This window comes from Arabidopsis lyrata (genome assembly GCF_000004255.2).
Source record: "Arabidopsis lyrata subsp. lyrata unplaced genomic scaffold ARALYscaffold_6, whole genome shotgun sequence".
NCBI lineage: Eukaryota > Viridiplantae > Streptophyta > Magnoliopsida > Brassicales > Brassicaceae > Arabidopsis > Arabidopsis lyrata.
Genome location: NW_003302550.1, coordinates 19,884,217 through 19,904,093, shown reverse-complemented (window position 1 = coordinate 19,904,093; position 19,877 = coordinate 19,884,217). Strand labels below are relative to the sequence as shown.

Here is a 19,877-nt window from a genome sequence, read left to right as displayed (position 1 = left end):
TCCGGCATTATTCTTTACTCGATGTCCTTTACATTGCTTTTCTTTTTGTCGTTCACTTAGTCGGAGAAAGTTCTAAAGCTCAAGTTCACTCTACACTCGACACTCCATCCGGCTTTTATTACAACTCTTGGATATTAAACTGTGCAAACCGAGGTGGGCTCGCAGGATACCGTGGTGGGCTTGCGGTATAATGAGGTGGGCTTGCAGTATACCTAGGTGGGCTTGCGGGAAACCGAGGTGGGCCTCCTTCAAGCATAAGTTTCATTTGTGAAGAGGATTCATCAACAGGCATACCCGACCCGACACCAACAAGGGAGCTTCTACGTGTACCCTCAGTAGACAGTAACAACTTGAATGTCCATCTAAGCACATTCGGCGTGAAGACTCTATAGAGGAGAAACACATCGTACCAGTTTGGGAACTTCACATACGCGTCTCCCCTACAAGCTCCCGCCACAATCATCTTTGCAAATTCCTCTAGCGGCCCACCGTTTGCAGGTACCTGCAGATCATGCAAGTTAGTCTTTTGGACTTATAAGTTCATTCAATCACAGGTATGGTTAAATAAGTTTTACTTCTCTTTCTTCCTTCCATTGCATCTCAGCACCTTCTTCTAGCATGAACTTTCCTCTACTCATCTCACTCCCGATCCATCCATGAGTTGCGATAGTTATTCCCACGTCTCCATTTAGCTCGAATCTTAGCGTCTCATAGAAGTTGACTAATGCTGCTTTTGCAGCCTACGCAATCATAATTAACATTATGTAATATCTTACGACATGAAAAAAACGGGCAAACGTTTATAGTAAAAGTACTAACAGAATAAAGACTCATCCGTGGTAGAGGCAACCAGTTCTCAACCGATGCATTCACGACTATCCGGCCATTCGTCTGATGAAGATATGGCAATGCTACGTATGTCGGATAAACATTCCCCCAGAAGTTTATGTCCTGCTCAAGAATCTCAAATTTTTAGTATCTTATCTATTAAAATGATCAATGCACAACAATACAAACCCGAAGATACACATACCAGCAAATGCGGAAACACAGTCGTGTCACTCACTTCCTCAAAGTAAAAAGTGTGTCCAAGACTCGCTGTATTCACTAGGTGATCCACTGTGTCGAATTCATCATCAAGCACAAACAACCTTTTCGTTAAAACCAAAACTATTGCTTGACCTACAAGTTAACCTATCCCTAGCATTTCACGAGGAAATGGCGAGAGTAGTGTACCGCGGCCGTAGTAGTTGACGGCTTGGGTGATGAAACGGCAGCAATCATCTTCTTTGATGACATCAGCAGCGATGATGATGACGTGGTTGGCTCCAATCTCTTTGGCCTTATTGCTCACAACTCTCAGTCTCTGCTCTCTCCTCGCCACCAACACCAAATTTGCTCCTCTCTTTGCATATTCATATGCTATTTGCTGCATTTCAATTTTCATCTCATTAACTAGATCATTAGCATCCATGCAAAAAAAAGAAACTCACAATATTTTTTTTTTCCTTCATTCATTGCAATGGAAATTACATTAACTTAAATAAATCAGATCTTGTTTCAAGTCAATAATATTTAGGTTTGATAATTTATAAGAAGCTTTTTAAAAAATATTTTTAAAAAAAAATCGGTTTATATTAAAGTTTTACATTGAAATAATCGATTTTTTTGTTAACAAGGAATTAAGGTCATGCATTAAAGAAAATAATCTCTTTCAATCTAGGACCAACTTGACAACATATGTTATTCAAACTCTCTCCAAAACATATTTGCTAACCAAGTGAGTTATTAATTTTTTAAAGAGAAAATTAAAACCATATATTTTGAAATTGCAATACCAATTTAATTTGTGCAAGAGAGCAAATTATTTTTTTATCATTCTTAAATTTAGTACCTCTCCAATGGCTGAGGAAGCTCCGGTGATTACGACAACTTTATCTTCCATGTTTTCGGTAGCGAAATAGGAGTTGTAAACCCGTTCGGAGAAGCTAATGAAAGACAGTAATGGCCATGCGAAGGCCATCACCACCATCGTGGCAGGAGGCGCCACCAGGTTCATCACCGAGTTCAATAGGTCCACCATTTCTCTTCTTTCGAAAATAACAAGATGTTTAGGATCAGGCTATAGAAACGATGAAAAAAGATAGGATGCAACTAAATTAAAATGGATTTTTTGTTTTTTGAGAATATGAAAAAATTAATATTGTTGGGGCGGATTTTGACGTATAGTGATGGATGGTGAACAACATGGCTGCATGCAGAGTGAGGTACAGAGCCACGTGCTTGTTAATTTGACCTCTTTGAGTTTTGTTTTTCGATTTTAGATAAGAAGATAAAACTTTGAAGCTCATGTTCCGGTTTAATCCGGTTTGCCTGTTTTTCTTTTTGCTAAAATGTAAATATTCATTTAAGTGAGACTGTTTTGCATCTGGTTCAATAAGTTCATGCTACGTACACAGCTCCATAACATTTGACATAAAGATTCGGATATTGGTTTCTTGGTCTTATAAGTCAAACCCACTAAAACTATTTAATACATTTTCCTGATTTCTCATGTATCTAGTTGTAACGTTTTAATACTATATTCCGTGGTAACGTTTTAATAATATATTCCGTGGTCTTGCTCGGATATTGATTTTTTGGTATGTATACGTGCGAAGCTCCATTTGAACCTCACTTTTAGTGGGTGGTTATAAGTAAGACCAAGAAACGAACATCCGAAACCAAAGTGATTAGTGGTTTGCTTTCGGTTCACTAAAATATTTGATATATATACGAGCTTCTTGTCTTTCTTCCATTCTACTAGTAATCTCTTTCTCGATCTCCACTGTTAATCTTTCATTTAACAAGGAACTTAATTGATCAGATAGATCATAGGTTATAATCCTCTTGAAATTTTAGTTGGATGTTGCAAACGAGCGACTTGCCCAAGGCCGTGCTTAATGTGACACAAAATAAGGCATGAGCTAAAATATTTAGGACCTCCTTTAACAAAAAAAAAACAAAAAAATTTAGGACCTCATTATATTTAAACAAATTTAGTACTCCATCCGTTTCACAAAGAGTGTCGTTTTAAAGTTTTATTTTTGTTTCATAAGGAGTATCGTTTTGTATTTTCAATGCAAAATTTTGAATAAAAATCCAATTTTAGCTTTATTTCTTTAATGTATTAATAAGAGAGATAATTTTTTTAGTGTATTAATAAGAGGTATAATAAAAAATTTAATAGTATATAATACAATTTATTATAACATAGAAATCTTAAAAATAGATAATATTCAACGCATTATTTAATTAGCACTTGACCACGTAATTCCCAATAATTATTTATCGAGTTGTAGTTGTCTACACTCTTAAATGAATAAAATCAGTGAATATATGAGTTTTGAAATGGAGCGATAAGGAGGAGTTTGATTTTTTCACTTTATCTTTGATTTCTCGCCGTGCAAATACAAAAGCGGATAATTTGGCACGAAAGGTTCGTATCCAACCGCATCTAACTACCTATGTAAACAATATCCCACAAAATTAGCTTATATAAGCTAATCTAATAAAGTTGTTGACAAAAAAAAATATATCAGTTTTGAAATGAATTTGTAAAACCAAAGGTTTAAGAAGTTGCTATTAATTATTCATGATCCGTGTTAGTGAGACAAAGAGATCATGAGCTTCTAGAGAGATAGAGATACTACATTTTGGATGTGTTTTCTTTTTCTATTTTGCAAGAGTCTCTCACTTCACAAGATGTTCTTTTGAAAATTTCCATCTCGTGGTTTTTTATTCTTTTTGTAGTAAAATAACTTGTAGAAATTCAATTACATTATTATCTTAACATTAAAACCTTAATATTAAAAGAAAGAAAAAAAGAATCATATAAGTTATAACTAGTTGATATCCATGTCGTTTTTTTTTTTGTTTTAATGTGAAGATTTCATTCCATAGGAAAAATATCGATGTCGTTATGCAGTCTCTTATCCTTATGCAACATACATTTATTTTCTAATAATCTAGTCGACAATATCGTATACAATGAAGAGCTTAGCTTGTTATATACTTATATGCTTAGATACTTTGTGGGAGACTTGAACGTAGAAGAGTCTTTGGGATTAATGTTCTTGCGGATAGATGAAAATAGAGAAAGTGGGACCCACGATGTCCGACAGAAACATCCTACGTGTGTCATTGTCGTAGCAACAACACAAACAACTTCATTTTCGACCGTTGGATCAAATCTTAACCTCATGCAAATTCGTTACTCTGTTTCCTAACAAAAAAATACACAGATCCAAAAATAGAAAAAGAGATATTGTGAGTTGTCTTCTTCCAGAGAATCTAGGGTTTACCCATAATTTCCGGCGACACAAAAACTAAATCCCATCTCTCCTAATTCCTAAAAAAATTTCCATATCAGAATTAACTACATTCTGTTCGTTATCTTTCTCTCTCCGTATTTTCCGTTATCGACGAACGAATAGTTGCTGCAACGTTTTTGCCCATCTTGCAGTGAGATAACGGAAAAAAAAAACACAAAACGAAAAAAACTGAGGATCTTCATCATCATCAATCTCTCTTGTTTCTTGAATCACAAGTCTTCTCTTCTGTGATTTTTTATCTCTCTTATTGTATTTGGTGTTTAGTTTTCTGAATTTTGCTTTTGCTTTGCTTTGCCTCCAAAGTATTTTTTTTCCTCATTGACCACATTGGCTCTCTCCTTCCCCTGCTTGTTCTTCTCATCACCTCTTTCGTTTCTTGAATCACAAGTCTTCTTTTCTGTGATTTCGATCTTATTCGATTTTGGTGTTAAAAGATCTACCTATTCATTTGGGAAGATCAAAATATTCCTGGCACATAACATTTGAGGAGAATTGCATAAATTTTCTTAGAGGAGGAGAAAAAAAAAGTTGCAATATAATTTGATCATAATCCTCTGTGTTTTAGCTAATAAACCTGAGATTCCTGAGTTTTATGCTTAGGAATCATTCAGGATAAGATTAGTTCTTGATGAGACAAAGATCGTGAATCGGTCTGAGTATTATGGGCTGCATTTGCTCAAAAGGAACAGCAGAAGAAGAAGTTAATGACCAACATGAGAAACCAAAAGAGAATTGGAACAAAACATCCTCAGTTCAATTGATTGCACCTGTAACTTCCAAGAAAGATGAGTTTTCACATAAATCCGTTGACGGAAGCTCTGGTGGACGCAAAGCTGATGGATTAGCGCATAAACCATCCGCTAGAGCCAGCGGATTGATTGTTCCTGTAGATGATAGTGATGGTAAAACAGTTATTGTTGAGAGACCTACAAGGTGTCACCGGAGATGGCCAACTGCAGATATTGGGACAGGAGGAGGAGGTTTCAATATGTTTCCACCTAGTAATATTTCAACAAGTGTTCCACATAGCCCCGAGGCTGAGCTCATTGCAGCTGGATGGCCTTCTTGGTTAACTTCTGTTGCAGGTGAAGCCATCAAAGGTTGGGTTCCACGACGTGCAGAGTCGTTTGAGAAGCTGGACAAAGTTAGTGCCTTTAACTCTCTCTGTTTCCATTTTTAATGTTTCTTGATTGCTATAAAGTTTCTATTGTGTTGTCTCCTTTCACAGATTGGACAAGGGACTTACAGCAGCGTGTACAGAGCCCGGGACCTTGAGACTGGTAAAATGGTAGCCATGAAGAAGGTCAGGTTCGTTAATATGGATCCAGAAAGCGTGAGATTCATGGCCAGAGAAATACACATCTTGCGGAAACTTGACCATCCAAACGTTATGAAGCTTGAGTGTCTTGTGACTTCAAAACTCTCTGGTAGCTTGTACCTTGTGTTTGAGTACATGGAGCACGACCTTTCGGGCCTCGCTCTTAGACCTGGTGTAAAATTTACTGAATCACAAGTACGTTCAAGGATTTGATTATAGCTAGCAAAAAAGGTAACAAGGAATTAATCATGGACTAATACGGAGACAAATCTTGTTTTATGTTGCTTCTTGCAGATCAAATGTTACATGAAACAACTGCTTAGCGGGCTTGAACACTGCCACAGCCGTGGAATCCTCCACCGCGACATTAAAGGTTCAAATCTCTTGGTAAACAATGATGGAGTCCTCAAGATTGGAGATTTTGGTCTGGCGAATTTCTATCATCCAGAACAAGATCAACCCTTGACGAGCCGTGTAGTAACCTTGTGGTACAGGGCCCCTGAGCTTCTTCTAGGAGCTACAGAGTATGGTCCCGGGATAGATCTGTGGAGTGTTGGTTGCATTCTCACAGAACTGTTTTTAGGGAAACCAATCATGCCGGGAAGAACAGAGGTGAATTACCTGCAGCTTCATAAGACAATCAGTTCTATGAATCCAGCCATTAAGCATAATTTATTGATTCAATAAATGTATCTTTGACAATGTCTCTTAGGTGGAGCAAATGCATAAGATCTTCAAGTTGTGTGGTTCACCAAGTGATGATTACTGGAAAAAGACAAAGCTACCACTTGCCACAAGTTTCAAGCCACAACAACCTTACAAGCGTGTCCTTTTAGAGACTTTCAAGAACTTACCATCTTCTGCTCTAGCTCTTGTTGACAAGCTTCTATGCTTAGAACCAGAGAAGCGTGGCACAGCTTCTTCGACGCTAAGTAGCAAGGTAACTTTGTATTTCTTCATCTAACAGTTCTTTATTTGCCTCCTCAATTCAAACTCAATTCTTTCTTCTTTTTTTTGTTTCTCTAGTTCTTTACAATGGAACCACTCCCATGTGATGTATCAAGTTTGCCAAAGTATCCTCCAAGCAAGGAACTTGACGCAAAGGTCCGTGATGAAGAAGCAAGAAGGTATGTGAGAGAAAGAATCCTTATATAAGTATTCTTGCACCAAAATGGTTCATGTGAATTCCTAAACATAAGTTCTAAATGAATTCAGAAAAAAGGCTGAAACCGTGAAGGGTCGTGGACCTGAATCTGTGAGACGGGGTTCGAGAGACTTCAAAAGTACTGCTATAACACCGGAGTTCGTTGCTTCAGGGCATTCAAAAGACACAATCACCACAAAAAGGTTCAATCCTCAGGAAGACAGTAGAACCGGTTTGAGAGGAGAGACGGGAAGAGGCGACAGAGAGAAAGGCTTTTCTCATACCAATTCAATGATTCATCCAAGCATAGCTGCAACATGGAGTAAAAATGAGAGCTCTAGGAACAATGTAGTTGAGCTAAAGGCTACTCGATCAAGCAACGTGCCTATGACTGGGAGATACTTGTCTCCATCACATAAAGAAGATGTAGCCGTAGAAACCACAACGGTAATAAAAAACACTTGGAACTTGGTTGCTTCAACATATTAGCTCTAGTTTTTTTTTCTTTTAGATTATGGATCCTAAGATGTTTTCTTATGTGGTTTCAGACATACGTACGCAAGAAGAACAGAATGCATTGTTCGGGTCCATTGATGCCTCCCGGTGGAAACATTGAGGACATTCTTAAAGACCATGAGAGACAAATCCAAGAAGCTGTAAGGAAATCGCGGCTTGAAAAATCAGCAACAAGGAAAAATAACAAAACATGTGCTAAGTAGAAGAATAAGACATGGATGAAACCTTGCTAACATCGAAACAAGAAAAAGAAGATTACATGAATTGGAAGAACGAAGAACGAAGAACAAAGATCGAACATGGTATCCTCGGCTCTGCTTTTCGATTCTGCGCTGCAATAGACAATACTAAGAAATTTAAGCAAGCCAATGCCATAGCTATGATTGTGGTAGTAAGATCTGTTACTATGTAGTGTGGTCCTTGTACATGGAAATGTTTTCTCTGTCTCACAAACATTGTCTTTGTGGTTTAGGGAAGTAAACAAATGTGCATATTTAGCAATCGTATTTAGTTGTCCAAGTTTATATGTAGATAGAAGCTTTTCCAGTCATTAACTTAAAAATCCAAAGAGATTTCACACAAGGGCCTCATTGTTATATACAAGCCAACGAAATAAGGATCATTTGGCCTAACAGTAACGAACACAACATTAATGGAATCTGAAGTCTTGTGACTTAATTGAATTCATATATCAAAACTGTTCCACTATAGCTTTAAAAATTAACGTATAAGAATCAGTTTCTCATGGCTCACATAAATGACAAGAAAAACGCACACTAAAGGCTCCATTTATAAGAGCATCCTAAGGCTGTTTCGTCATCACTCTTCTCAAAGAAGGCGACCTAAAACTAAAACAATCTGGGACACAATCTCCAGTGCCCCCAACTTTCCCACTGTTTCCAAGAAAATCGATTTCTTGTTCTCGACGGAAGATATGGGTTTCTAGGTCACCGCGTAATTAACGGGAAGAGCCAACAGATCGATTGAAAACTTGAGTAAAAACTCAAATCCAAAGTGACTGAAACAAGGAATCGTCTGAAAGCCCCTAATTCTCAGAGGTAAATTTCAAAACTCTTCCCAAAAAAAAAAACGAATTTCTTTTTGAATTATTATTATTATTTTTTAAATGTGGAGATTAATTACGATGTTACTTCAACAAAAATCAACAATTTATCCGGATTACTTGGCTTTTATCCGCCCACCTAAAACAAAATCGAATCTAACCCGAAACCCAACTCCCTAATTGAAATAATCTCTTTATATCATTGTGTTCGTGAAACTAGGGAGAACAACTCGATTCTGAGAAATTGTTATTGTGTTCAATCGACAGAATGACTAAAACAAAGTGAACGACAAAGAAGAGAAAGAAGATAGCTCCAAATGAAGAGGCGACAAATGCTGAAGATGGAGAAAGGGATTCGGATCCCAACCCTATTGTTGAGGAAGTGGTAGAATAAGAGGGAGAGAGAGAGAATTATCTCCGGTTTGATCTGAATAGAGTGAAGAAGAAGGAGAAATAAGCCAAACCGTGAGTAGTAGCTCAACTTTGAGAGATTCCACCGACAAAGATCCGATGAGAGATCCAATGAGAAACCCGAGGAGGGACCCGAGGAGATGGTAAGTAGTTGGGTTCGGTTGAATTAGGTAGAACTAGGGATAACTAAATCGTGAACTTTGAGTTGGTCAATATGAATTTTTGGGTTTTAAGTAATACATTGGTATAAATGGGTAAAACTAGTGTGATTTGAGAAAATTCTGAAGAAAGCATAACTTGGTAATACAGTAAAACCTCTATAAATTAATACTCTATAAATTAATAACCTCTCTAAATTAATAAATTCTTCAAGTCCCGAGTTGGGACCAGTGTAAAATATGACATAAATCGATAAATTAATAAGATAATAATTTTTTTGAAAATACCATGTAAACATATGGTCCTATCTATATTATAAATTAATAATTATATAAACTTAAATATAAATATATATATATATATATATATTTAACTTTATATATATATGATATAAATTTATATATGTCATATATGAATTAGTATGATATATATTTAAGATATTATATGTAAAAAATTTAATGAAATATGATTCTATTATTCGAAAAAAGTTTGTGTTGTTTTTTAAACTTAATAATTGCTTCTCTACTTGCAATTGGTTTTAAAAAGATATTGTTTGTAAAGAAAAATTTTATTTTTAGATAGATTTTTTAAAGAAATTACCAAATTAGGAAAATCTCTCTATAAATTAATAATTATTAATTTATCGATAAATTAATATCTCTTTAAATTAATAAAATTTTCTGGTCCCAACATTATTAATTTATAGAGGTTTTACTGTACTTGGCAAAACTGATTGTAGCAAGATACCAAAGAAGAAGTGATAGCACTACAACCTTTGAGAATGTACTTCCTGTCGGCGGAGTATAACAAGAAAATTAAGTTATCGATGAGGTGTTACATCCATGAAATTTGATAATGCTGGATGAGTTGAATCATCTAATCACCGATGTTAAGAGGACTTGATTTGAGAACCATTCGCGGTTCAAACACATTTAGCACATGCCAAGGGACAAAAACCACAAGGTTATGGGCATGTGGATGCTCCGTCTTCGAACGGCATGCATCAAAAAGAAAAAAGAAGCTTGGTTTGTCGTAATGGTATTCCTATCCACTATGGTATAAAAGAATATGCCTTGATATCGGGATTAGACTGCCGCAATTATCCACTCGATTATAAAAAAGCGGGAAGTATGAACTTCGTGAAGAAGCATTTTAAGATGAAGATAATTAGACATGAAGACGTGATACAAAAGCTATTGGAAATGGTACCAATGGAACATTCTAGAGATAGGTTGAAGATGGCAGTCTTCTACTTCTTATCCAGCATTGTTGTAGCGCCGACGAAGACTGGAGTAGATGCAACTACCGTGGATGAATTCTTTCAAAGTGCATTGAATGTTCTAAAGTTTTGTAAGAAGTTTCTTTGAGGTAGATATTCATTTGATCACATGGTAGGATCGATCGTGCACACGATGTATCATTTTGACGGAGCCGTCACAAAAGATGTAATATGGCCGGTTCCAGGTTTAGTATTCCTCTGGAAGTAAGTAAAAAGTAAATGAGGTATTGGTCATTGTTACTAGTTCTAATAATTGAAGTTAACTCTCACTATATGTGTGTTTTGTAGATCTTAGCATTTGAGGCAATTCCACAATTCAGAAATAAATTCCTTGAAGATAATTTAGGTGCAGACGTAAATTGTCCTAGGATGTGCTAGAAAAAGTCCAAGAAAAGCGAAATGAGAGGGTTTCCTCTTTCGAAAAAAAGAGATGAAATTGGTACAACTGAAGTTAGTTATCCTATTTCTTTAAATTAAATCGAAATAAATCCCCAAATTTGTAAATCCAAAACCAAATTTAAATATCTCTAGATTGTTTAGGTTGGTTTAAGAATGAACCTGAAATTTGTATATTGATGCAGCTCGAAGGAGGCGAAGAAATGGCAACAATAGAGAGCTCAACTGCGGAACTTGATACAACTGAGGTCAGTTACCCTCTGCCGTGGATCTCTTTATTGTTGCCGTTTCTTTGCCTCCGTTGAGCTGCATCGAGCTACAAATTTCAGGTCCATTATTAAACCAACCTAAGCCATCCATAGAGCTTAAAATTTGGTTTTCTATCTATAAATTTAGGGATTCAATCCGATTTGATTTAGATAACTAGGATAACTAACCTCAGCTGTACTAAATTAATCATTTATTTTTGAAAGAGGAAACCCTCTCATTTCACTTTTCTTGAATTTTTTCTTGCACATCCTAGGACAATTTACGTTTGGGCCTGGATGATCTTCTAGAAATTTATTTCTCAATTGTGGAATTGTCTCAAATGCTAAAAGCTACAAAACACACATATAGTTAGAGTTAGCTTCAATTATTAGGTAGTAACAATGACCAATACCTCATTTACTTTTTACTTACTTCCAGAGGAATACTGAAACCTGAAACCGACCATATTACACCTTCTATGACGGCTCCATCAAAATGATACATTGTGTGCGAGATCGATCCTATCACGTGATCAAATCAATATCCTAGCATTTATTGCACTTTAAAAGAATTCATCCACGGTAGTTGCATCTACTCCAATCTTTGTCGGCACTACAACAATGTTGGATAAGAAGTAAAAGACCGCCATCTTCAACATATCTCTAGAATGTTCTATTGGTACCATTTCCAATAGCTTTTGTTTCATGTCTTCATGTCTAATTACCTTCATCTTAAAATGCTTCTTCACGAATTTCATACTACCTGCTTTCTTATAATCAAGTAGATAGTTGCGGAAGTCTAATCTCGATATCAAGGCATGTTCCTTTATACCATAGCGGGTGAGAAAACCATTTACGACAAACCAAGCTTCCATTTTCTTTCCGATGCATGTCATTCGAAGAAGGAGCATCCACATGCCCATAACCTTGTGGTTTTTGTCTTTTGGCATTTGTTAAATGTGTTTGAACTGCGGATGGTTCTCAAATCAAGTCCTCTTAACATCGGGGATCAGATGATTCAACTCATCTAAAGTTGTCAAAATTTCATGGATGTAACACCTCATCGATAACTTAATTTTCTTGTTATACTCCGTCGGCGAGAAGTATATTCTCAAAGGTTGTAGTGCTATCACTTCCTCTTCGGTATCCTACAACAAACAGTTTTGCCAAATATTACCAAGTTATATTTTCTTAAGAAATTTCTCAAGGAACACTAGTTTTATCCATTTATACCAATATTTCTTAAAACCCAAAAATTCATATTGACCAATCCGATGTTCACGATTTAGTTATCCCTAGTTCTACCTAATTCAATCGAACCGAACTATTTACCATCTCCTCAGGTCTCTCCTCGGGTTTCTAGTTGGATCTCTCACTCTCGTCAGTGTAGTCGCTCAAAGTTCAGCTACTACTCATTGTTTGGCTTCTATCTCCTTCTTCTTCGCTCTCTTCGGATCAAACCGGATATATCTCTCTCTCGTTCTTCGTCTACCACTTCCTCAACAATAGGGTTCGGATCCGAATCCCTTTCTCCATATTCAGCATTTGCTACCTCTTCATTTGGAGCTCTCTTCTTCCTCTTATTTGTCGTCCACACTTTGTCATAGCCATTTTGTCGATCGAACACAACAACAATTTCCCACGATCTAATAGTTCTACCTAGTTTCACGAACACAACAATAATGAAAGAAATAGAAAACGGTTTTGAATTGAGAGAACTCGAATAATTAGGGTTAGATTATTTCAATTAGAGATTGGGTTTAGGGTTAGATCCGATTTCGTTTTGGGTGAACGGATAAAACATTGGTTTTGTGGAATCTTAAAATTTTTAATTTAAAAATAATTCCAGACGATTTCTCGTTAATCGATCGTTCTCCTTCCTTCAGTATCGAATTAGAGTTTCTGTGGAATACAGTTTTTGATAGAAACAATGCAAATTTCGGTGGTTAATAGCAGTCTCTGCCATCCGATTGCGTCGTTTCCGTCATCCACCTTTCATTCTCATCGACCTCATCGATTCTCAAATAGAATTTCAGGAAACGGTAGTTGGGTTCGCGAAAGGAGAAGACTTTCTGTGAAATCTAGTAACTCAGAAGCAAAATCGAATGAATCATCACAGAAATCGAGCAGCAATAATACATCAAGCTTCTTGTCCTTTCTCTGTCCATTGCTTAAAGTTTTCTCTGTAAGTGTTTCTTGAAACTTTATGCTGTTGTGTTTTTGTTATTACTCAACGAGAGTGATACGTTTGATACTTGTTAGTTGTTGTTTGCAGGGAGGTGATCCTTCTCAACGACGGAATCATGCTCTGGAGGTTAGTTAGTCATGTTTTCTTATATGGAGTTGTTTTTCTTTTCAGTCAAAACCTCTGTTCATGAACAAAACAAGGTTTCTGCAGCCATATGTCTATTAGGTAACTCGAGAACAACACTGAATTAGATCCGACATGAGCCGAATAAAGTTTGATCGTTGTGGAAAGTGTTTAGGTTACAGTTTACTGGTTCTATTAAGTCTCTTTGGATTTATAGACCACATTAATATTAGGCGCTGTTTAAGACGTTGTTTTAAGTTTGAGTCGCCTCACATCTGAAAGGCGACCGAGGCGAAAGGCGATATCAGGGGGTCTTTATGCCTTCGGTAGCCTTTCGCCTTTTAAAACACAGGACTAGAAGAAAAGTTGTGATGGAGGATGGAGTTTTTTTGAGCGGTTAATAATTTACTAGAATACTATTTTACTAATTTGTTACTAGATAAAGTACTGTTTTTTTTTCCGAGATTTCCAGCATTTGATTACGTGACTAAAAGCTCTGTATTTTGTGTTCTTTCCTTATGGTTTGTATGTATACAGGTTGCAACTTCTTCATTAGCATCTGTTGCAAGACTTCCATGGGGATCTCGAGTATCAACTGGGAGTATAGATAACCAAGATGTCTCTTCTAATCCGCCTTTGCGATTGCAGCTTTTTGAATTTGGTATGTTCTTGTTGGTGTCATGTAAACAAAGAGCATTAGTAGAAAGCCAATTTTACGTTGTGAGAGTTTCTTGGTTTTTTGGATAACAGAGGCATGTCCCTTTTGTCGAAGGGTGCGGGAAGCCATGACTGAGCTAGACCTTTCTGTAGAAGTAAGAACCGAAACATCTGTTCCCGAGAGATGGCTCATTAAGCAATAAACCAAAGTTTATCTTGATATTTGGTTGGTGTTCAGGTTTATCCTTGTCCTAAAGGATCTGTAAGACACAGAGAACTGGTTAGACGATCTGGCCGAAAAGAGATGTAATTTTACGTTCTTGTTCTGTCAATTGGTTTTGTTTTCATCATTCCATAGCAGTTTTTGTTTTCCTTCTAGTGGTCGGTCGTTAAAATTCTGTGAATGAAAATCTGCAGGTTTCCATTCCTCGTCGACCCGAATACTGAAACTTTAATGTATGAGAGTGGTGAGTTGTAAATTCCATCATTAATAGCTTATTGTCGTCGTCTCTGGATATATTTTCATCGGTTCTTTTCTCTTCAGGTGACATTGTATTGTACCTATTTAAACAATATGGAAATGGAAGAGGCCCTTCCACAGGACTTCTGGAAAGGTGAGTATCCTCAGAATCTGCTATACTTGGTCAAACTATCTGGGTTGTGTAGTCTCCAGCTCCTAGCGTGAATAAGTTTTAATTGTATCGCTGACTTCATTCAAATTGTCCAGCACCTTGTTCACTGGATGGATGCCAACTCTTCTCCGAGCAGGTAGAGGAATGTCATTGTGGGACAAGGCTTCAACAGATCTGCCTCCTAAAATGCTCGAGCTCTTCTCTTACGAAAACAACCCGGTACTATGCTTTTTCCTTTCTTGTATCCAAGACTCTTCTCGTGATTGGTCATTAGATAGATCCACCCTTCCACTACTAGATTATCGCCATTTTTTCCTGTTGATATGATAGGCACCAGAATTGTATAAATGAGTACTATGGAAAACAAATGAAGGGTCTTTGACCAGTTAGTTGTTTGAGATCCTTCTGGCTTTTGGAAAGTTAAGACTTAAGAGGTCTCTACTATAAATCTCCTAGATACTTAGGGTTCTTGTTAAAGAGGATTTCTTCATAATTTAGAAGCTTGAATCCTATGCTATCATGTGAACCTCGTCATCAAGAATTTAAGTCTATGCTTTGTTATCATGGAGTAAATAATTCACTTTTAAGCTCATATCATCTTGCGTATTCTGGAGAAAACTTTGGTGCCAATGATTCCTCTTTTTCCCTGTCAGTATTCACGGTTGGTGCGTGAAGCACTGTGTGAGCTGGAACTCCCCTATGTATTACACAACATTGGAGAAGGGTCCACACGGATGAAATCGCTTCTAAAGGCTTCAGGATCCAATAAGGTCTATTTCTCGTCCGCTCTCTCTCTATACTAGAGTCTATACTCTTACCAATCACTTATCGGAAAAAACGGATGAAACTGTTTTTACTCAATACAATTTACAGGTTCCATTCTTGGTTGATCCAAACACTGGTGTCCAATTAGGTGATTACCAGAAGATTCTGGCTTACCTCTTCGAGACTTATTCTTCAGCAGCATCTGCATAGTCCATAGAACCTTTTTTTTTTTTTTCTTGTGCAAAGTCCATAAAACCTATACACCATTATTCCCAAGGTACAAGCTTTTGACGATCCACATGTTTTAACAAATACTGAGAAACTGTTTGACATGGAAGTTCATGGTCAAAATCCGAACTTTCCAATATATGATGAGTCGGTCACCAAGTGTCGGTTTGAGTGACGCTTGGGACAAAACTAATATTACATGTTGTGGTTTCGGGCTTGGAGGATTACGGGTTTTGGCCCAGAACCTCCTGGTATTCAAAAAAAAAAAAAAAAAAATGAGTCGGTCGGTATCTCAAGTTAACAGAAAATTACTGGCGTGTTCCTGGATCTTTAGATAGAAAGTTAGATCTGAAATGTATGTAAGTCTTCTAAAAGATTCAACTTATTACAATTGACAATGCAGGATGAGGATGCATTGTTGTTACAGAGAGGTCCTTTTCTTATTTTATGTAACTTGAAACTTTTGATGTATGTAATAGTGGTAAATATTGTATATCAAGCATCCCCACTACGTTTCACATCTTTCCCAATCATTGTACTAACATTATAATAATACACAACAGATCCACCAACTTTTGGTTCAACAGCAACCTTAGTCGCCGTCATGTCATCCTCAACTTCTCAATCATTCTCTCTTTAAGGATACATCAATTCACCCACAAGACTATATTTCTCATTAGATACACACATTTTCACCATTGTCAAAACATATGGAAAACGCTAAGACCCGAGAGAGAAAGGAAAACATGAGGAACAAACCCCAACCAATCATCAGCTCAAAACTTATATTCATTTGTTTCTCAATCTTGGTCTTGTTCATTCTCTTCTTGAATAGAGCAAGCTTCTCTTCCTCTTCAACCTCAACCATACGACGCGAATATCACGAGATACCTAAATGCCCATTAACCTCACTACAATGCACCAAAATTCCTATATCTCTATCAGACGCATTGGTTCACTATGTCACCACAGAGATAACACCACAACAAACGTTTGATGAAATTTCAGTCTCAAAGAGAGTCTTGGACAAGAAATCTCCTTGTAACTTCCTCGTCTTTGGCTTAGGACACGACAGCTTGATGTGGGCATCTCTCAATCATGGTGGACGCACTTGTAAGCTTCTCATAACAACAGATCTTTAAAGGTTAATCAAATCTCTGTTTTTTTTTTTTTAATAAAGTTACTTCTTACATTGCTAGTGTTCCTCGAGGAAGATAAAGCTTGGATCAAGACAGTGACTAAGAAATTCCCAAATTTAGAATCATACCACGTTGAATACGACACGAAAGTGAAAGATTCCAACAAGCTTATTGAGCTAGAGAGAACAGAGGATTGCAAAGCTGTGTCTGATCCGAGAGATTCGAAATGTGCTCTGTCTTTGAAGGATTTTCCGGCTGACGTGTACGAGACGCAATGGGATGTGATAATGGTCGATGCTCCCACTGGTTACAACGACGATGCTCCAGGGAGGATGAGTGCTATTTACACGGCGGGTTTATTGGCTCGTAACCGTTATGACGGCGGCGAGACTGATGTTTTCGTTCACGACATTAACCGGCCTGTGGAGGATGAGTTCTCGGTGGCGTTCTTGTGTCGAGGGTACATTAAGGAGCAGCAGGGGAGGCTTAGGCATTTCACCATCCCTAGCCATCGGGCTAGCCTCGGTACACCGTTTTGTCCGGCGGATATCAGTCGCCGCTTTTGAAATTGTCCAATGAGAGAAAGTGCAAAGAACAATAACAAGAAAACTTGGCAAAGGACTTGATGTTGGTCTAGTTTTGTCTATCAAATTTGTAAACTTCAAATATACTTATGCCATCTTTATGTACACCTTTTCCTCGAAAAAAAACTTTTTCAAAAAAAAAAAAAAAATACTTGTTTAAAGCCTTTAATTGTTCATTATCTAAATGATATCCTTTCTCATATGAGAAATATATTCTTATTTTTAAGAATAGTGTCTCATGGAGTTTTTACCATATTTTTATTTTAAGAATATCCAACGATATGCAATATCTTTTTGTAAATGTTAAATAATTGACTTTAATTAGCAATGAAAAAAAAATGATTCATTTTCCGATTATTAATCATATCTCAAAGTAAATATTACGTTGACAAAATTTCAAATGGAGAAACTCGTGTAGATAATGTAATGTGCGAATTATTATATACGTTAATCTAGAGGATATAAAACTAGATCAAAAGATAATGTTTTTTATCCGAGAGAATACAAAAGTAACTCATATGAAATTACTATATAATAATATAATTTTTTTTGTAAAAAATGTTACTTGTGATATGAAAATATTACTTGTGATATATGTTCATTCTTGTATTTACTACACTATATAATGTTAATTATACCTTTTTCTTATATACTCGTGTATAATACCGTTTTAGTTAAATATATAAAAGATGTTGAGGTGGCGGAAGGAAAAGTGAGAAAAGAAAAAATGGATATAAAAACCGTCATTTTTTCTAAAAACATAAAATAACTTTTTTTTTTGTGGAATTTTAAATTCTCACATTTACAGTAAACCCTAATATTAATAAACTAATTTTTATAAATAAATAGTTATATGAAAACATAAATAATATAAACAATTTAATTTAGTATTTTTTTTCTTCTAAAATTCTAGTTTACAATATTTTTCTAAATTGAAAATTCTTAAAGCATGATGTTAAAAAGTTAATTAATGAAGTTTTATTTGGTTGTGTTACAAAAAATCATCAACGTGAACCAAACAAGTTTTGTTACTAGTAATATATAAATTCTTATAGAAATCTAAATATGAATTTATGTTGATAAAGGTTTATTCGGTTCAATCACACAAATTTACTAACGTGAAACCAAACCAAATTTTATAATACTACGTAAAGTATATGAATTTCCACATCAAAATATTTTTATCGGACCAAAATATTTCCACATCAAATTTTATGTTGATATGTTAACTGCTATTTATTTTAGAATCACGAAATTATTTGTTTTAACTGTTTCACAAAGAGTGTCATTCTACCATTTTTCATACAAATTAAGAAAAGTAAACAAATTTCTTTTATACCCCTTATTAATATACTATAAAATACCTCTCTCTAATTAATAAGCAGAAAAAGTAGGGATAAAAAAAGAGAATTAGTCTTAGAAACTGCATTGAAAACATAAAACGACACTTTTTGTGAAACAAGATTAAAACCTTAAAATGACTCTCTTTGTGAAACGAAGGGAGTATATTACATATAGTCGTTCTAAGAGTGATAAACTTGAATACCATATTATTTCTTCAAGCTATCAATTAATTCAACTATTTAATAGACTTTGTATCATAATTATTTTCACCTTTGATGAATTCCATAGCATTGGGTTTAGGTATGACCACGGTTACGGTTATTACGGTTACGGTCGATTAACCACCGGTTACGGTTATAAATTTCTTTAACCATAACCTTGACCACTATATATACGGTTAAAACGGTTACGGTTAAATACGGTTACGGTTACAACGGTTACGGTTAAATACGATTACGGTTATTTGTTGATTACGATACGGTTAATATCGGAGGTAAAATCTTACGAGTTAACTAACTTTTTATACTACTTTAATAAGATCAAAAAGTATGTTATAAACCAAATTTTCTTCATTTTTAGCAATATAGCATTAGAAAATATTTGTTTGAGAAAAAAAACCATTTTTCCTAATGTAGATTTTTTAATGTGCGGTATCATTTACTTTTTTTGAAAATCTTTATCTGAACATTCGATATTTGTTTTTGCATTATACGCAGCTACAATTATATTTTTAAAATTTTAACTATGCGGATAATAGTGCGGTTAACCGCATGGTTAACCGTACGGTTAACTAACGGTTTTGATACGTTTACGGTTAATTAACGGTTACGGTTAGTATATTTTTTAACCGTAACTAATCTATTTTGACGGTTAACAGTTACGGTTTTTAACCGTTTTATACGATTACGGTCCGGTTACGGTTGAGAAACGGTCCGGTTACGGTCCGAAATACGGTTACAGTTAGCTTTTGGTCATGCCTAATTGGGTTTAGCTCTTTTTTATATATAAACTTCATAATAGACCTAGAAAATTGAGCTACAAGCAGACTTAGGAAACCGACCAAATGTCTGTTTTTCTAATAGAATTTCTTATATATTTTGGTCATTTCCTTCATTTCTAATAAACAAATATATATATACATATAATCTTAATATATTACGAAGAATTATTGTGATATAAATTGATTTTACTGATTTGAATTCTTTTTCTTGCTTTTTGTTCACCAACAATATAATTTTTTTCCAACAATATTCTTTCTTATTTTTTTTAGTTTCGTTCCCATACGGATTAGTGTGTTAAGCTACACTTTT

General features: G+C 35.7%; 4 protein-coding genes across 4 annotated transcripts; 3 read left to right on the top strand and 1 right to left on the bottom strand.

Annotated features, from left to right (window-relative positions):
* Positions 1–16: 16 nt before the first annotated feature.
* On the bottom strand, positions 17–2,167 carry LOC9310669 (11-beta-hydroxysteroid dehydrogenase-like 5). The gene is made up of 6 exons (XM_002872437.2): positions 1,895–2,167; positions 1,237–1,429; positions 1,034–1,119; positions 820–951; positions 576–740; positions 17–502 (listed from the first exon to the last, which is right to left on the bottom strand). Exons 1-6 carry the CDS (start codon positions 2,081–2,083, stop codon positions 119–121), a joined length of 1,149 nt encoding a protein of 382 aa, XP_002872483.1. The 5' UTR covers positions 2,084–2,167; the 3' UTR covers positions 17–118.
* Positions 2,168–4,081: 1,914 nt separating this feature from the next.
* Positions 4,082–7,797, top strand: LOC9310668 (probable serine/threonine-protein kinase At1g09600). The gene is made up of 7 exons (XM_002874555.2): positions 4,082–5,517; positions 5,602–5,886; positions 5,986–6,303; positions 6,404–6,631; positions 6,718–6,818; positions 6,907–7,282; positions 7,384–7,797. Exons 1-7 carry the CDS (start codon positions 5,035–5,037, stop codon positions 7,552–7,554), a joined length of 1,962 nt encoding a protein of 653 aa, XP_002874601.2. The 5' UTR covers positions 4,082–5,034; the 3' UTR covers positions 7,555–7,797.
* A 4,413-nt stretch (positions 7,798–12,210) lies between these two features.
* LOC9310667 lies at positions 12,211–15,639 on the top strand. Its single transcript, XM_002874554.2, has 10 exons — positions 12,211–13,092; positions 13,183–13,221; positions 13,756–13,879; positions 13,969–14,030; positions 14,114–14,181; positions 14,293–14,342; positions 14,420–14,489; positions 14,603–14,726; positions 15,161–15,277; positions 15,381–15,639. The coding sequence occupies exons 1-10, from the start codon at positions 12,838–12,840 to the stop codon at positions 15,480–15,482; spliced, it is 1,011 nt and encodes a 336-aa protein (XP_002874600.1). The 5' UTR covers positions 12,211–12,837; the 3' UTR covers positions 15,483–15,639.
* A 138-nt stretch (positions 15,640–15,777) lies between these two features.
* On the top strand, positions 15,778–17,378 carry LOC9310666 (glucuronoxylan 4-O-methyltransferase 2). Its single transcript, XM_002874553.2, has 2 exons — positions 15,778–16,613; positions 16,700–17,378. Exons 1-2 carry the CDS (start codon positions 16,211–16,213, stop codon positions 17,203–17,205), a joined length of 909 nt encoding a protein of 302 aa, XP_002874599.2. The 5' UTR covers positions 15,778–16,210; the 3' UTR covers positions 17,206–17,378.
* The last annotated feature ends 2,499 nt before the right edge of the window (positions 17,379–19,877 follow it).

Coding starts and splice junctions, on each gene's coding strand:
- LOC9310669 (XM_002872437.2), bottom strand. CDS start 2,083: ATGGTGGACCTATTGAACTCGGTGATGAACCTGGTGGCGCCTCCTGCC. Junction 1,120..1,236: donor CGTCAACTACTACGGCCGCG/GTACACTACTCT, acceptor AATTCGACACAG/TGGATCACCTAGTGAATACA. Junction 952..1,033: donor CTGTGTTTCCGCATTTGCTG/GTATGTGTATCT, acceptor ATTCTTGAGCAG/GACATAAACTTCTGGGGGAA.
- LOC9310668 (XM_002874555.2), top strand. CDS start 5,035: ATGGGCTGCATTTGCTCAAAAGGAACAGCAGAAGAAGAAGTTAATGAC. Junction 6,304..6,403: donor TCATGCCGGGAAGAACAGAG/GTGAATTACCTG, acceptor AATGTCTCTTAG/GTGGAGCAAATGCATAAGAT. Junction 7,283..7,383: donor TAGCCGTAGAAACCACAACG/GTAATAAAAAAC, acceptor ATGTGGTTTCAG/ACATACGTACGCAAGAAGAA.
- LOC9310667 (XM_002874554.2), top strand. CDS start 12,838: ATGCAAATTTCGGTGGTTAATAGCAGTCTCTGCCATCCGATTGCGTCG. Junction 13,093..13,182: donor CATTGCTTAAAGTTTTCTCT/GTAAGTGTTTCT, acceptor TGTTGTTTGCAG/GGAGGTGATCCTTCTCAACG. Junction 14,727..15,160: donor TCTCTTACGAAAACAACCCG/GTACTATGCTTT, acceptor TTTCCCTGTCAG/TATTCACGGTTGGTGCGTGA.
- LOC9310666 (XM_002874553.2), top strand. CDS start 16,211: ATGGAAAACGCTAAGACCCGAGAGAGAAAGGAAAACATGAGGAACAAA. Junction 16,614..16,699: donor CAATCATGGTGGACGCACTT/GTAAGCTTCTCA, acceptor TTACATTGCTAG/TGTTCCTCGAGGAAGATAAA.